The sequence below is a fragment of the Silurus aristotelis genome (genome assembly GCF_946808225.1).
Source record: "Silurus aristotelis genome assembly, chromosome: 24".
Lineage (NCBI taxonomy): Eukaryota > Metazoa > Chordata > Actinopteri > Siluriformes > Siluridae > Silurus > Silurus aristotelis.
The window spans coordinates 4,426,663-4,445,303 of NC_139597.1; the positions used below are offsets into that span (position 1 = coordinate 4,426,663).

Here is an 18,641-nt window from a genome sequence, read left to right on the forward strand (position 1 = left end):
AAAACTAATTACCCACATAAATCATTAGAGATTAATGTACAGGATGCTGTGGCAATTCTCATTCAAGTTGAGCTTTAGAATAAAACAGCGTACACTGACATCTAGTGGTCATTATGGGGAACACCAGGCTGAGATCACGTACATGAGCTAAGAAATCCTAATCTTCTTCTTCTTCTTTCGGCTGCTCCCATTAGGGGTCGCCACAGCGGATCATCCGTCTCCATACCACCCTGTCCTCTATATCTGCCTCTTTTACACCAACTACCTGCATGTCTTCCCTCACCACATCCATGAACCTCCTCCTTGGCCTTCCTCTTTTCCTCCTACCTGGTGGCTCCATCTTCAGCATTTTTCTACCAATATAATTCATGTCCCTTCTCTGCACATGTCCAAACCATCTCAATCTCGCCTCCCTCACCTTGTCACCAAAACATCCTACATGTGCTGTCCCTCCAATAAACTCATTTCTAATCTTGTCCATCTTCGTCACTCCCAACGAAAACCTCAACATCTTCAGCTCTGCTACCTCCAGCTCCACCTCCTGTCTTTTACTCAATGCCACTGTCTCTAATCCATACAACATCGCAGGTCTCACCACAGTCCTATAAACTTTCCCTTTCATTCTTGCAGATACTCTTCTATCACAAATCACTCCTGTCACTCTTCTCCACCCACTCCACCCTGCCTGCACTCTTTTCTTTACTTCACATGTTTTACGCTGGATGCCCTTCCTAACGCAACCCTCCCCATTTACCCGGGCTTGGGACCGGCACTAAGAGTACACTGGCTTGTGCCCCCCTAATGGCTGGGTTAGCTAAGAAATCCTAATGATTTTATAATTTACATAACAAATAAAGGCTCGAAACTAACACATCTGGTTTACTAAAAAAAGATTTCTTTATATTTCACGTGATCTGAACCTAGATCGGCCTAACAGTTCCACGTTTAATCCTGACCCCATAATACTCTCAGAGTATAGTTTCTCATAGATAGTCCAAGCAGATTTTGTTAAGGTTCTCTGGTTTTCTTTCCACCCTACAAAAACAGTCCAGCAGAATGCATTCTCTAAGCTTTTAGCCACTGTTGCTCTCTGACTCTTAGGGAGGAGTTTTGTCCTACAGGCCATTTTGCCCCTCAACTAGGACAACACCTTGGGCTAGACTTTGGATTTGTTTGTACAGCACCTCTACATCTACATTCCTCTTAATGTATATGTATTACACAGTTTTTTATTGGTTTGCATGGCATGGAATTACACTCTGTTCCTTAGATGGCCTATGGCCACTTCTGATTTAATATTAGCCTTCAACCACACTCACACTAACACACACACACACACACACCAAGATGTATGTGTGTACTCAATGTATGCTGTATGTAATGCCCCGTTGAAAACAGTCGTCTTGTAACTATCATTTCTGTTGTTCTGTCGCCACCTGGTGGTCATTCAACCTAATACCAATTTGCAAAAGCACCTTCCACTTCTATCATCTGTTTCATGGAATAAACCAAGAAATGGAAACTTACTCTATAATAGCTACAGTAGATCAGGTGTATAAGCGCTAAGAGGCACAGATTAAGTTATATTTCACCCCTAAAACACTTCCAAGTCAAGTCTAACACACGTCACGTGACAGTAATGCTGCTGGTTTGGAGTGAGGTGGGGTTGGTTTGGCTTAAGAAGAGACGTAGTGTCACGTGTCATATTTTTAAAAAAACGCCTAAAGTTGGCCAAAGTTACAAATAGTTGCTGAGAAAACGCCCCTGAAACAGATCAAGTGAAGACTAAGAGAGAAGATGGACGTGTACAAGAGGCTGAATGTAGACCGGTTCAAGCAGGTGAGCTTTTACATCAAATCCATTTAGTTTTAAATAAAGAAATATGCACATGGAAAAACAGCTGTAAGCTATAAACAAGTGTATATATGAGATTTATATGATATATGAGACTGATACATAAAACTGATATTTATTATGAAGCAGTCAATAAAAAAAATGATTTGCAATATAATTATTAATCTGTTGTTTTATATATATATATATATATATATATATATATATATATGTATGTATGTATGTATGTATGTGTGTGTGTGTGTGTGTGTGTGTGTGTGTGTGTGTGTGTGTGTGTGTGTGTGTGTGTGTGTGTGTGTGTGTGTGTGTGTGTTAGTGCCTGAGCTGAGTGAGTCAGCAGGATTCTGGACATTTGTATATTATCATATATATATATATATATTATGCTTTACGCTGAACACAATTTAAATGTACACTGTCCAAAAATGTAAAAGGATTTTTAAAAAATATCTATCTATCTATCTATCTATCTATCTATCTATCTATCTATCTATCTATCTATCTATCTATCTATCTATCTATCTATCTATCTATCTATTCTTTTAATTATTAATAGGAAGAATTTATAAAAAGGAAAAAAGAACTAATCATTTTGTATTTATTTATTTTTTCATTTATTTATTACATTTTCAATAATGTCTTATTTATGTATCTATTTCTATCTATCTGTCTATTTATTCTTTTATTTAATATAATAATCATAATAATTAGAAGAAAAGAGAAAAAAAATTAAAAGAAAGAATTAATATCTATCTATCTATCTATCTATCTATCTATCTATCTATCTATCTATCTATCTATCTATCACTCACTCACTCACTCACTCACTCACTCACTCACACATCTATTCCCACAGACACACAACACAACCTGCCTGTGGTTACCCTCATTCTGTGCTGTCAAATACACACTGATACTCTTTCTGCTTTTGCACATTTTACTTTTGAGTAACTCTGGTTCTCTGGTTCTCCGCAGGGGTCGATGTACCTTGAAGAGCAAATTAACAAGGCGGGCGTGGTGTCATGTATCTTCTCTCTGAAAGAGAGAATGGGAGCGCTGGTCCAAACCCTCAGGCTGTTCGAGGTGAGTGTCTGATTTTCTCACATGGATCTACTGATCTTTAGTCGAAAGCAGGAAAGTATTGCAATCTTTGTGAGTGGGTTTGTTTACGAAGAAATGCTCTTACTGAGAAAATTCGAGGTCAACTGCACAAGACCTTTTACGGAACATCAGAAATGGGATGAAATTTGCCACATTCAGTGATCAGGTCTTACATAATAAACAAATATTTAGACTTTAGTTGCATCACAGTCAGAAGCTACACTTCAAATATATTTCAGGTGAGATTTTTTTCTGGTTTGTTTGGTTTGATTGATGTGTTTCAAGTTGTGGCTTTATTACCATTTCAGCCATTTACAGTACACTGTACTCAATACAGTACACAGCGTATGAAATAACATTCCTCAAGGACCAAGATGCTACATAAAAAACAACAGAAACTAAAACAAGAAAACAAAAACGTGACTTATACACAGGACTTTATATACTGACCATGTGCACTGGTATGCAGAAACCAGTACACAGTGATAGTGATAAATTGTCCAAATAATAATAAATACTGTACATATTATACATGAATTAAAGACCAATATTTTCATAAATAAAGTAATAAAAATAGCAAAAAGAGTTTATGGAACTGCTATCACTTCCACTATAGCAGCTATAAACAGTTGTGTCCTCACCATGACTAACTAAACATCTTCCTTTCTGAATGATAGAAACAATTATGCATATTAGAGAACACAAAACTTAATCAACCTTCTGACCAATTGGAATCCAGAAATCAACAGCACTATGGTTTACAATATCACATGTAATATTTATGAGTTAATCAAAAAGCCTGTGTCTTTGAGTGACCATGAAAGGCGACATAGACCTCTGGAAAAAGAGATAAAAATCAGGAAAAAGTTCAATTTGACTCAAAGTATATGTAAACATGCTGTTTGTTAACCTCAAAGATCCTTATGGTATGCTGTGACCTGTGTGACTGATGTCCTTTGCAAACATAAGCATGAACGCACACACAGACACACAGACACACACACACACACACACACACACACACACACTTAGTCTGTTCCTATAATTCCTGGTCAACACTCCTATACTTTATACTTGACAACATTCCAAATACAATTCTGTCTCAAGGTTAAATCGATGCCGTTTGATCGATGTTTTTCTTTAATTTATTTAACACCCATCCGGCATATCATCTGTGCTTTCCTGACTTAATGTTGAGTTGTAGAAAGACAACACGTAGTTGTTTCTGACGAAGTGGTAGTAAACATGAAAGGCTTATTGTAAACCTATGAGATCTCCCGAAACATGATCCACCCCCTACTCCACCTCTAAAACTGATATGAGCCTCTCTTGGCTTTGCTCCATCTCTAACATCTACCCTTGAATACTCCCACCTCTCTTTCACCCCCACCTTTAGCATGAGTTGGCTTTTCCCATAAAAACTTTTTTTAGAGGACGTTTTGTTCTGCACAACAGGTTTTCGGCAAAAAAAAAAGAAAGAAACTGCAGGCTGTAAAGATGCTGAATATGTTCTCTTAGGACAAAATCATCCCAAGACAGTCCACGGGTACTGTAGGTTTTTAGAGGATGTCAGGTAGATGTGTATGTTCGGCTGTTTATGCAAGTAGAAAGGACAATTTCGTTGATGTGGATGATTTTTCAGTGTGTTTTTGGAACTGTTGTAAACTGCAGAAATATAATTGTGTGCTGTTTTTCTTTGCATTAGTACCTTATTATCCACAGTACATTAGGATGCCATCTGGATGCTGTGACATGAGAATAATCTCACTAAATCTATTTTGGGTTTTTGAAACCGAATCGAATATAACATGAGTTTCCGGACTGTATATTGATGAAGCTGTTTTTGTTGCTGTTGTGTAAAGGAATGCACAATCCATATGGATCCAACTGCTTCCAGATGAGGAAAGAGATCATTAGGATCCTGTGGTGCATTTTGGTCCACCTCCGGTGCGAACCAATCAGGGAGTAGTGCAGTTCGTTCCCTTCAAGATAATAAAAAAATCCTAATTACAAACACACATCTGCTTTAAAAGGTTTTTAGGTGCCAACCTAGTATATAAACCAATGCTTTAATCCTTTTCAAATAGTCACAGAAAATGAACAATACCATGCAAACCTTTATGCAAACATCAAATCATAAATTGTTCTGGTGTGAAAAAGAAACATGGCTCATGTTATGCACGCCTCACATACTACTTCACAGCTCCCTCTAGTGTCCAACAACCTGTGTGTAAACCCCAATAATAGTGCAAAATATATCGCAAAAATGTCATTATCATCCTATAACTGCCATTTTTGACATTGCATTGTGTATTGCAAGTCTTTGTATCTATTTTGCATGATTATAGGTATACTATAGGTGTTATAACACTTAATAAAGACTACATAATGTAAGGACATGCAGTATAATGTCTTATAACAGCTGCTTCTAAGAACAGTGTCGTTAATATATAATATCATATTATTCACTGTTTGTACTTATAAGAATATTTTACATTGCATATTTCACTAATACATTTGTGACTACATATGACTGTTTATTCAGATTTATTATAATCATTTATACAGATTTATGACTATATATAAGCAGTCATGGCTTGCTGGAGCGTTTACGTTATGTACATTGGTATAATGCGTTATAACCACCAGATTCTACAAACGCAATTCTCCACATTTTAAAATCTAATGGAACACCTTTCAAGAACAGCGTAGGTTATTAGAACAGTAAATGGGACTAAATGTGGAATGGAATGTTCAAAAACATTTGTCTATAAAGTTTATGACGTGTATGTGAGCGGAAAATATCAGTTTACATAATGTGTTCTAGTGTAATACTGAAATATAGTATGACCCATGCTCTGTTATATTATATTTATAAAAGTAATATAACTCTATACTAACACTTTATAAGTTCCCTTGTGGTCTAGTGGTTAGGATGCGGCGCTCTCACCGCTGGGGCCCGGGTTCGATCCCCAGTCAGGAAACCGACCCCAGCCATTAGAGTTTCACAAGCTAGTGCACTGTTAGTGCCGGTCCCAAGCCCGGATAAATGGGGAGGGTTGTGTTAGGAAGGGCATTCAGCGTAAAAACATGTGCCAAATCAAACATGCGGATGATCCGCTGTGGCGACCCCTAATGGAAGAAGCCGAAAGAAACTTTTTTTATTGCAGAATACAAAATACTACATATAAGCACTTATACTGATTTATAACTGCACTAATACAAACTCTACTATAAACGGTTGATTATGTGTGAGCGGTCATGGCTTTCTAAAATGATTACATAACATGTTTTAATGCATTATAAATACTAGATTCAAAAGGATCATTTTCAGGCCATAAACTCAGACTGAAGACCGCATAAAAAAGAAAACAAAATGCTCAAAAGTGAGAAACTATGACAGACAGAATTTTATTTGAATAATCAGTTTTTAAAATATGTTGTGCAAATTATACTTTATATATACCATGTTCCATGTATTAATTGCTGGGAAAATTAACTTTGATTTGATCAATGTATTTGTTGTAAAGAGAGCGGTATGTACCTAGAATATTACAAATATGAATACACAATATAAAATTCCTATTCAGGAAATCATAACTTTCTACATGCCAATGTGTGATATCTAAACAACCTAGCAAGTCTAATAAATGAATGAATGATATGATTCTACATTTGAATGCATTCAACAGGAAAAGGGAATCAACCTGATGCACATTGAGTCACGTCCTTCACCAACGAATAAGGATGAGTACGAGTTCTTCATAAGTGTGGACACGTCGTGCTCCCAAGCCCTGGAGGAAGTCATCGACAAACTGCGCACTCAAATCAGCGGCCAAGTTCTGGAGCTGTCACGCAACAAATTCAAAGACACATGTGAGATCGGCCTTTTTTCACATACATCTCAACATGTTAGCATATGTAGCAGTAAAATATGTGGGGCCCAAACTTCTGCACTTATATGCAGATGAAAGTGTGTTGACGAGTGAGGAAAGTGTGTTGAGAAGATGGAGGGAGTATTTTAAGCAGCTGATGAATGAGGAAAATGAGAGAGAGAGAGAGAGAGAGAGAGAGAGAGAGAGAGAGAGAGAGAGAGAGAGAGAGAGAGAGAGAGAGAGAAGGTTGGATGATGTTGAGATGGTGAAACAGGAAGTGGATAGGATTAGTAAGAAGGAAGTGAGAGCACCGATTAAGAGGATGAAGAGTGGAAAGTCGGTAGGACCAGAAGGCATACCGGTAGAAGCATGGAGATGTTTACGAGAGATGCAGTGGAGTTTTTAACCAGATTGTTTAACAGGATTTTGGCAGGTGAGAGGATCCCTGAGGAATGGAGTAGGAGTGTTCTGGTACCGATCTTTAAGAATAAGAGAGATATTCAGAGCTGCAGTAACTACAGGGGAATAAAGTTGATCAGTCACACCATGAAGTTATAGGAAAGAGTAGTGGAAGCCAGGCTGAGAGCAGAGGTGACCATCTGTGATGCAATATTTACTTTGAGGATGTTGATGGAGAAATACAGAGAAGGTTAGAAGGAGTTGCATTGTGTGTTTGTTGATTTGGAGAAAGACAGGGTGCTGAGAGAGAAGTATGTGAGGGTGGTGTAGGACATGTATGAGGACAGTGTGACAGCAGTGAAGTGTGCAGTAGGAACGACAGACTGGTTCAAGGTGGAGGTTAGACTGTATCAAGGATCGTCTCTGAGCCCTTTCCTGTTTGCAGTGGTGATGGACAGGTTGATGGACGAGGTCAGACAGGAGTCTCCATGGACTATGATGTTTGCGGATGCTATTGTGATTTCTAGCAAGAATAGGGAGCAGGTTGAGAAGAGCCTGGAGAGAAGGGGAATGAAAGTCAGTATGAGTAAGACAGAGTACAGGTGTGTGAATGAGAGGGAGGGCAGTGGAGGTATGCGGTGCGGTTGCAGGGAAAAGAGGTTTAGAAGGAGGAGTTTAAGTACCTGGGGTCAAGAGTGCAAAGTAATAGAGAGTGTGTTAGAGAAGGGAAAAGAGTGCAGGCAGGGTGGAGTGGGTGGAGAAGAGTGATAGCAGGAGTGATTTGTGATAGAAGGGTATCTGCAAAAGGGAAAGTTTATAGGACTGTGGTGAGACCTGAGATGTGGTATGGTTTAGAGACAGTGGCATTGAGTAAAAGACAGGAGGTGAAGCTGGAGGTAGCAGAGCTGAAGAAGTTGAGATTTTCATTGGCAGTCATTAAGGATGAACAGGATTAGAACGAGTTTATTAAAGTGGCAGCGCATGTAGGACGTTTTGTGGACAAAGTGAGAGAGGCCCGATTGAGATTGTTTGGACATGTGCAGACGAGGGACATGGGGTATATCAGGTGGAGAATGCTGAGGATGAAGCCACCAATAGGAGCAGCGGAAAAAAGAAGAAGTTTTCACTCCAGTGCTTTCTTTTCCGGTACTCACGCCGGGGCTCACCCACACACTGGACGCCTTTCTATCTTGATGCCCATTTGTGGATCAGCACGCTTTCTGTCCTTAATGCCTGAGTTTCCTTGCCGGCCAGCACGTCTTTCTCCAGCGCACGCCTAAGCACCGTTGGGCGACCCTTCCGCTCCTCTCTGCTTGGGGTCGCTCTCATAGAGGCTGGTGTATCTCTCCCCTTTATTGGCGTCACCGGATTGTATATATGTATACCAAATATATATCTATATCCACAGTGAGGAAAATAAGTATTTGAACACCCTGCTATTTTGCAAATTCTCCCACTTTGAAATCATGGAGGGGTCTGAAATTGTCAGGCTGGAAAGGGCTACAGGGAAATTGCCAAACAGCTTGGTAAAAAAAGGTCCACTGTTGGAGCAATCATTAGAAAATGGAAGAAGCTAAACATGACTGTCGATTTCCCTCGGACTGGGGCTCCATGCAAGATCTCACCTCGTGGGGTCTCAATGATCCTAAGGAAGGTGAGAAATCAGCCCAGAACTACATGGGAGGAGCTGGTCAATGACCTGAAAAGACCGTTTCCAAGGTTTCCAAGGAGTGGCTCTGTAAGAAGCATATCAAGGTTCTGGCGTGGCCTAGCCAGTCTCCAGACCTAAACCCAATAGAGAATCTTTGGAGGAGCTCAAACTCTGTGTTTCTCAGCGACAGGCCAGAAACCTGACTGATCTAGAGAAGATCTGTGTGGAGGAATGGGCCAAAATCCCTCCTGCAGTGTGTGCAAACCCGGTGAAAAACTACAGGAAACGTTTGACCTCTGTAATTGCAAACAAAGGCTCCTGTACCAAATATTAACATTGACTTTCTCAGGTGTTCAAATACTTATTTGCAGCTGTATCATAAAAAATAAATAGTTAAAAAATCATTTATTGTGATTCCTGGATTTTTTTTTTTTTAGATTATGTCTCTAAAGTGGACATGCACCTACAATGACAATTTCAGACCCCTCAATGATTTCTAAGTGGGAGAACTTGCAAAATAGCAGGGTGTTCAAATACTTATTTTCCTCACTGTATATATATATATATATATATATATATATATATATATATATATATATATATATATATATATATATATATATATATATATATATATATATATACATACATATATGAGTGTCCGGATTGGTTATATACTGTGTGTGTGTGTATTTACAGCATACATAATGCTGTACTGAGAATAAAAGAAAGAAAGAAAGAAAGAAAGAAAGAAAGAAAGAAAGAAAGAAAGAAAGAAAGAAAGAAAGAAAGAAAGAAAGAAAGAAAGAAAGAAAGAAAGAAAGAAAGAAAGAAAAAGGGGGAAGAACAGTAGTTAATCCTCATTTCTCATGGTGTCCGCAGTGCCCTGGTTCCCCACCACCCTGCAGGACCTGGACCGATTCGCCAACCAGATTCTGAGCTACGGATCTGAGCTGGATGCTGATCACCCTGTAAGGCACAGTGTGTGTGTGTGTGTGTGTGTGTGTGTGTGTGTGTGTGTGTGTGTGTGTGTGTGTGTGTGTGTGTGTGTGTGTGTGTGTGTGTGTGTGTGTGTGTGTGTGTGTGTGTGTGTGTGTGTGTGTGTGTGTGTGTGTGTGTGTGTGTGTGACTCTGAAAGCAGTTTATAGAAACACAGTTTTAAAATAATAAAAAAAAAACTGCAGTGTTCCAGTTGCTAAAGTTTTCACCCCTCTCGATTTCTTGCTGATTGAAAGTTGTGGGAAATAACCTGGGAACTAGCAAAAATAAATCTGTTTATTTTTAGAGAGAGAGAGAGAGAGAGAGCAACAAAAAATTTTTTCACTTGTATAAATGGCATGTTAATTATAATGATTAATTATAAGCTATTATTATTATTATTTTAACGTACTTTTTTATAGTCTGTTAAAATACCTATAAGAATTTTGAAAGAAAAAGACTTTTAAAGATGGAACTAAAAGACTTGACTGTGTCTTAACATAATGTGTGTTTGTGGACATCTGATTACAAGATTGCTTTGTGCTTTTCGAATATCCCATTTCATATTGAATCCCAATTTGCTGTTATAATAACCTCCACTCTTCTGGGAAGATGCTCCAGTAGATTTTGGAATTTGCTTATGGAGATTTGTGCTCATTCAGCCACAAGGGGGTCTGTAAAGTCAGGTGCTGATGTAGGTGTGGTGAGGATAGAGTTCAATAAGGTGGAGTTCAGAGCTTTATAACAGGAGATCTTTCATTCCAACCCATCTAAACCATATCCTCATGTAACTGGCTTTGTGCACAGTTTTGGGTCTCCTAGTTTAGCTTAAGTAAAAAAAAATTTTACGCTACTGCATCCAGATACATTCTATAAATTGTGTTCTTCAGACTTTGTGCTATTGGTTTAAAGAAGAATCACATATAGCTGGAAAATTCAGGTGTCCCAATATGTTTGTCCATATAGTGTGTGTGTGTGTGTGTGTGTGTGTGTGTGTGTGTGTGTGTGTGTGTGTGTGTGTGTGTGTGTGTGTGTGTGTGTGTGTGTGTGTGTGTGTGTGTGTGTGTGTGACGTGGGTGTTTTTGAGGGATGCGTAGTTCACAAGGGTTGCTAAAGGACACTAACACCGATGACGATCTGTCCTTCATTCTCTATTCTAATGGAAACAGCCTCAAATTGATGTCATCACTTTAATTGAGCCCCTGTAATTATAAATAATTGCACCCTTTCCAGTCACCATTAAACCCAAATGCATTCATCATGAGCAGCAAACACTCTACAAAGGCTTCATTTGAATACGCTTTTCGCTGCTCCAAAGCTGAACCCAGCACCGATAACATTATACCCAACAATATATATATATAAATGCATATATATGCACCAACCTAAAGCAATTGTAAGCTTCAAGGCTCTTAGACTGTTGCTTGGTGTTATTTGTTGCAGGGATTTACAGACAAGGACTATCGAGTCAGACGAAAGGATTTCGCGGACATCGCCTACAACTACCGACAGTAATTATTGATAACTTCTCTCTAGTCTCTAGAAGCTTTTCTCTTTCTCTTGTTCTCTCTTTCTCCCACATAAGCATAGGGCCACGGAGATCCTCCCCAGCTCCGGCTCTTCCCCTGAGTGTGTTTTTGTGTGCCTTTTACGGAAAATTACCCCTGACCAACAAAAGGGGGGAAATTACAGGGTGCCGGTGCGCATGCCGCTTTGTCCTCATAATAGAGCTGCATTATTCACATGAGCACTACAAAGGCCAGGAGTGCGCAATGAAACGCCCACTATGGAAACATGCATTTACACAGAACACACACACACACACACACACACACACACACAAACACACACTGTGCTGACCATGAGCCAACTAACTCCTTTCTAAACCCAGAAAATATCATCTCTTAATAGTTTCTTCTCAGCATTTTGCATCCTAAAGCAGTTCTGCCTCAAACTCTGTCCGATAGGAAAAGTCTTGTTGCACAGATCTATTAAGAACATTTAAAGGTTTCTTCAGATGAACCATTAAGATATTAAGGAAAAGCTTCTTCTACAGGGTTCATATTATTCATTATTAATTTTTTTTGTCTTTATGGAATAAACCTTTGGCAGATCCACCAAAATCAAGAGGCAAAACCACCAAAAAAACTAAAAGTTATAGCACAAGTTATTAAAGATCTGTTGTACAGTTTAAATTACAACCTTTAATAGTTTCAGTAATGAGACCTCTCAGTTCTGAAAGCCTCAGTTTTAGGGTTCAACAAAAGATGATGAAAACACCTTTAATGTCTCCTTATAGAAGGTCTAGCTTTTTAACACTTTCTAGTCGAAAAAGCACTATTTTACTGTCCTACCAAGGACTCCATCAGTTCCCTCTGGAAGGTTTATTTCTACAATCGTGTCAATTTCTGACCTAAAATACCTTACCTAGCAGGGCTCTATAAAGAAACTTTAGTTTTCTATTGTGATCTGTATCCTTTTTCCAAGAATGTTTATCTTTTTAATTTTCATCAATACTAGTTTCTTTGTTAAAGCAAAAAAAAATAAAAAAAAATAAAAATAATTCAATTCAATTTTACGATGGACATTTTTTTTAAGGCCTATACTTTTGTTTCTTTAATTTAAAGTTTAAAATTAAAGACATTTTGAGAGGAGTCAAACATCTTTGTGGCACAGAATGTCCATTCATCACAGTTCCATCCTTGTTGAGGTGTTCTGTTCAGTGATAGATGCCAAAATGCAAAACTGTTCATGCAAACTGCAGTCTTAAGCCATTGTAGTCCTGTCTGATAAGGAGACCTTCTGTTGGGGGTTTCTCCATAGAATTTTTAAAGGTTCCTTTAGGGCAGTGGTCCCCAACCCCCGGGCCACAGACTGGCACTGGTCCATGGGTCAATCGCACAGAAAGAATACATAACTTACATTATTTTTATTATCTGATTTTAAAAAAATTTTATTTTGGAAAATTACCAGATTCTCTCCACCACATCTGTCTATGCCTCACTCTTGATGCATGTCATGATGCCTCAGTCACATGTCTTACCTACATCCGCTACCTTCTTAAAGGGGCTCCGGCCGCTAACACATAATAAATTACCTCTAAATTCAAACCCCCAAGCGAGCAAAAGGAACAAAATACAACACAGTGGATTTACGTTTATTATTATATTTAGAAAATACCAGTTTATGCCGGTCGTATCATTTTATTTTGTTGTATTTATCCACCACACCTTGAAGGCTGGTCCGTGAAAATATTGTCTGACATTAAACAAGTCCGTGAAAATATTGTCTGACATTAATCCGGTCCGTGGCACAAAAAAGGTTGGGGACCACTACTTTAGGGTATATTTTTCAATTCAACCAAAGACGACATTAAAAACTTCCTATAAATTATACTTCCTTGTGTTTACGAGATGTATATTGTTGAGGTGATCTCAGTTTCATGTTTTTCCGCCGTTTGGTCCACAGCGGTCAGCCGATCCCACATGTGGAGTACACAGAGGAAGAGAAGGCCACATGGGGAACTGTGTTTAGGGAGCTGAAGTCCTTGTATGCAACTCACGCATGTCGAGAGCATAACCGCATCTTCCCACTGCTGGAGGAGTACTGCGGCTACCGCGAGGACAACATCCCTCAGCTCGAGGATGTCTCCATTTTTCTGCATTGTAAAAGCTCTACACAAATATATATTCAGGCCTCCATGGCAATCAGATAAAATGATTGTAGAATTCAGATTCGTTTAGGGGAAAGTATTATGGCAAATGAATCAACAGCAGGGTGTTTTATTCCCATTGTACCACAGCAGTTTGTCAACTGAAAAACCATGCAGTTTTGGTTAGTTTCTGTTATTATGATAAGCTAAAAATTTTTCTCAGCATGCACTGGATTTCGTCTGCGCCCAGTGGCAGGACTGCTGTCCTCTCGAGACTTCCTCGCTGGTTTAGCCTTCCGTGTGTTTCATTCCACTCAGTACATCAGGCATGGATCCAAGCCCATGTACACACCTGAGCCGTAAGTAGAGCACACACACATATATCCTTAATCACTATGCCTTCACTACACTAGCTGAAATTAATTCAACTAAATTAAAAAAGGTAATAAATATATATTCTTGATTTTAGAGACATCTGCCATGAGCTGTTGGGACATGTCCCTCTGTTTGCAGACCCCAGTTTTGCTCAGTTCTCACAGGTTTGTGCCTTCTGCTTTTACATGAATAAATAGAGAAAATGCAATATTTCTATAGATTTGAGTGCCACATCATGTATAGCATTACTTTGTGAATAAAACCAACTAAATATTTAATGAGATTTTTGTGAACCCATATGGCTTTAAAGAGTCAAATCAAGGTTAAAGTTTTTGAGAATACTAATAAAAATTACAACAGAGTAATTCATGGATATTCAATAAAAAAAAATGTAAATATATGAACACATTGTAAAATAAAGGCCCATTTTCTTTTTTCACCTCTAAAAAGGGGATTGCAAAATCTTGCACTGAGTAAATAACATATTGTTTTTTTTGTTGTTTTTGACAGGAAATTGGCCTGGCATCTCTGGGAGCCCCTGATGAGTACATTGAAAAGCTTGCTACAGTGTGTATTATGTATAGCTAGTTAAAGTTAATGTAACATAATGTAATGTTACATAGCATAGCTGTATGTAATGTAATGCAACATAATATAATGTAAAATAGCGTACCGTAGTGTAATCTCACATAAAGAAATGTAACACAGCATAACGTAATGTAGCATAACATAATGTAACAAAACGTCACGTAGCATAAGATAACATAATATAAGATAACATAGGATAACCTAATGTATTGCAACATAATGTTATTTAAAATAATGTACTACAACATACTGTAATGAAATGCACCATAACATGAGATAAGATACCATAATGTCTTGTTACATAAGAAAATGCAACACAATGTAATACAACATAACATAAGGTAACATAATGCAACATAGCGTAATGTAATGCAGCATAAAAAATGTAATGTAGCATAATGTATTTTAAAATAACATAAGGTAATGTAATGTAAAGTAGCAAAACGTAATGCAATGAAACATAACATAAAGTAAGATTATGTAAAAATGTAATTTAAAGTAAGTAACTGCAGAATTTAATCTAAAGTAATGCAACATAATGTAATGTAACATAAGAAATGTAATGTAGTGTAGCGTAACATAAAGTCAAGTAACATAACATAATGTAATGTAAAGTAACAAAGTAACGTAATGTAACATAAGACGTTGTAGCATAATGTTACGTAACGCGACGTAAAAAAGTCAAATTTGAGATTCCATCTTTTGTAGACATTTTTTAGCTAGAATACTAAGCCTTGATCATTACCCTAACGTTAGTTTTAAGTAGATTACTAGCGTAGTTATTGTAGCTAAATCAGGTCACCCTAATGCTAAAGTTTTTTTTGTTCTTCAACTTCAGATCTCTAAGAGTGTAAAATTGGATCACTGTGTTTTTTTGGTGTTTGTAGGTCTACTGGTTTACTGTAGAATTTGGGCTTTGTAAGCAAGGCAATGACATAAAGGCCTATGGAGCAGGTCTGCTCTCATCATTTGGGGAACTACAGGTAAAAATGTTATTCTTGATATTTAATTAATTATTCACATTCCAGACCACAAAGGTCACTAGTGTTCGTTTGAAACCTTTTTCCAGGTGCAGGGGAAATTTTATGGTCACAAAAAAAAAAAGTGTTGCAGCTAATAAATTTAAGTGTAAACGTTTCCTAGCACTGGCATTGTTTATGGTTAACCTTTTCTCTATCATTGTTTAATTTAGTTGTAATGTATCAAGACTTCTGAGGAAAATGTTGATATTCCTGATACATTTTTATGTTTATATTACCTGTATCACAAAAATAACAGCTATGTACAGCTATACTTAGCATAATTACAGTCTAATTCTCATTATTCTGTTCCTTTTCTTAGTAATATATCAACACAGTATGAAGTATGTTGAGATCAAGGGCAAAATTCATTGTATAGTAAACATAGCTGCTATATACAGCTACGAAAAATCTATAATTACAGTCTTATTTTCATAAGAAATTTCAGAAATAACAACGATATGCAGCTATGCTAAATGTACAAATGTCTATGCTTACAATCTATAAGCTTACTTTTTCACTATAACACAAGTAACAGCTGTACGGCTATGCTAATCATAATACAGTGTGATTTTTATAAACCTTTTCTTAGTAATTTCTTCACACATCTGAGGGAAATGTTGATATTCCTGATACGATTATATGTTGAAATTCTCTGTATAGCACAAATAACAACTATACACAGCTATGGTAAACATATAACAGTGTGATTTTCATAATTCTGTGCCTTTTAATACTAATTTTTGAACAGATCTAAGTAAAAAAAAATACTGCTATATTCAATTATTTTCACACATGTATTATCTGTTTCACAAAATAATTATTTTTGTAATGCTATACCTCTTTTGTTAATCATTTATATAACATATATGAGGAAAATTATAATATTTCTGATACATTTATATGCTTACATTCTCTGTACAACACAATAACAGTTATATACAACTAGGCAAAATGTGTAATTTAAAGAATTCTGTGCTTTTTTTCTTTGTAATTTCTACACACATTGTCGGGGCACAAACTCCTATAAGAAATGCTTTCTTATGGATTTATTGTGTTGTTTAGAGTGAACAGTTTAAAAGAAGAAGAAATTGAAAGAAGACTTTGCTGTAATATAGTCTAACTGGGAAATTATATTTCTATCCTGCAGTACTGTCTGTCCGACAAACCAAAACTCTTGCCCTTCGAGCCAGAAAAGACCAGCGTGCAGAAATACCCTATCACTGAATTCCAGCCAGTTTATTATGTGGCTGAGAGCTTTGACGACGGCAAAGAGAAAGTCAGGTATATGTGAAAATATAAAGGGATCTTGCCAAATCTGTTGATGAAAACATCTTATTTTGATTTATATTTTCTCTGACTGGTTTTTTTTTGTTATTATTATTATTATTATTATTATTATTATTATTATTATTATTATTATAGGAAATTTGCTGCCACCATCCCAAGACCATTCTCTCTGCGCTACAATGCCTACACTCAGAGCATCGAGTTTCTAGATAACACAAAAAAACTGCGCAACCTGGCTGACAGCATCAGCAGTATGTTTTTTTCATGTTGTATTAGGGAATACTATGCTTAATGATGTATAAAGAGTTCCAGAAAATACATTTATGCCATTGGGCAGATGCCATTTTCCAGAAGGACTTCCTTCAAGTGCTTGGAAGTATTCATCAATAAGTACATTTTAATGCAGGTTCACTAGGACACTGAATAAGGATATCATTAGTGTAAAACTCTGTTGGGAGACCAATAATAGTAGTAAGTTATCAAGTTCCAACTGAATTGCAAGAAAGAGTATAAAAAATGTAGAATCCTACTTTACCAATGAAGAACATGTATTTAAAACAGGATAACTTTAAAAATAAAAAATCTAAAAAAAAAAAAAAAAAAGAAAAGCACACTTTTGTAGGTTTCATGAAATTCATAGTAAATGTGAAGTTTATTTGCCACATATACAAACATAAACAGTTTGATGTACATCCAATAAATTAAAAATAGGTTATATGTATATTTTTTTAAGCATAGAAATAATCTAAAAGAATAAAAATAAAGAAAAAAATAGAATTTACGTCTGTAAAAAATTATAAAAAAGCTAATCAGTGGTCTTATCCCTTCTGCTTCAGGTGAGATGGGGATCCTATGCAACGCTTTGCAGAAGATGGAGTAAAACATCTAGAACCATGGACAAGATCTGAGCGTTTAAACTGAATTCATGCCAAATACTTGTTCGAGTTTTAACATCTACATTACGCTCATACAGATACCAATTTATTATAAGAAGCATGGTATGAAGTATGATATAAAGGAATACCTGTAGACTATCTTATATTTTAGAAAGTTTTTATGAGTATTTAAGCTTTAGTTTGTAGGCTGGAGTATTTGTAGTCATTGTTGTAGATGGTAAATTTCTCTACCTGCTGAAATATACAAAAATGTGTGTTTTAATCTTCTTGATCAGTTCTGAAGAACTATGCATGCTTACATTTATATTCTTTTTTTTATATAGTCATTATGTGCATTATTTGCATTGCTCGCCCAGAGCTAATTATTTATAATATTAATAAGTATGCGACTTCAGTTGAACAAACTGTTTTTTGTTTTTTTTTCATGCAGTTCCGAAAAATGAGGTCATTTTCCCCGTAGACTTCATTTTGCTTTAATTTTGCTCGAAGCTGATGTTTTAAACCGGGTGCATTTTTCCTTGTAAATTGCCTTTACAGTCACAATAACCACCCGACGTTGCTCAGACAATAGTATTTTATCATCTCAGTGTGATAATAACAGGCTACATGTTCGGTGGCTGTTCTCATATTGCGTTTGATGAATAGATATAGACGTATAAATGTAGAACGATCTGAATGTATACTAAGCTTCATTTTACTTTATCATTTTTTTTCCTCTGCATGCTTTTTTATTTAATCTCATACAACTGCTCTGTTAACATGCTTGTCTGATGGCAATATTGGATTGGATAAGAGGTGATGACAATAAGGGGGTCAGAAAGTGCAAAAAGAAATATGTAACCAAATGCATGTAATATACGCAAAATAAAGTTTAATTACTGATATTTTTACGTGGATTGATTTTTTTTTTTGTATTATTATTATTTGTAAGAAAAGAAAAAATGTGTATGGAAATACAGTACG

The 18,641-nt window shown here is 36.7% G+C and overlaps 1 protein-coding gene across 1 annotated transcript; it reads left to right on the forward strand.

The window, feature by feature from the left end:
• The first annotated feature begins 1,702 nt into the window (after positions 1 to 1,702).
• Positions 1,703 to 18,511, forward strand: pah (phenylalanine hydroxylase). Its single transcript, XM_083528011.1, has 13 exons — positions 1,703 to 1,839; positions 2,830 to 2,937; positions 6,648 to 6,831; positions 9,763 to 9,851; positions 11,302 to 11,369; positions 13,327 to 13,523; positions 13,734 to 13,869; positions 13,980 to 14,049; positions 14,396 to 14,452; positions 15,361 to 15,456; positions 16,643 to 16,776; positions 16,918 to 17,033; positions 17,619 to 18,511. The coding sequence occupies exons 1-13, from the start codon at positions 1,798 to 1,800 to the stop codon at positions 17,660 to 17,662; spliced, it is 1,341 nt and encodes a 446-aa protein (XP_083384137.1). The 5' UTR covers positions 1,703 to 1,797; the 3' UTR covers positions 17,663 to 18,511.
• Positions 18,512 to 18,641: the final 130 nt, after the last annotated feature.

Bases quoted from the DNA above. Each gene is read 5' to 3' on its own strand.
- pah (XM_083528011.1), top strand. From the start codon at position 1,798: ATGGACGTGTACAAGAGGCTGAATGTAGACCGGTTCAAGCAG. The intron at 1,840-2,829 runs GTGAGCTTTTAC...GGTTCTCCGCAG, and splicing joins ATGTAGACCGGTTCAAGCAG to GGGTCGATGTACCTTGAAGA. The intron at 13,524-13,733 runs GTAAAAGCTCTA...AATTTTTCTCAG, and splicing joins TGTCTCCATTTTTCTGCATT to CATGCACTGGATTTCGTCTG.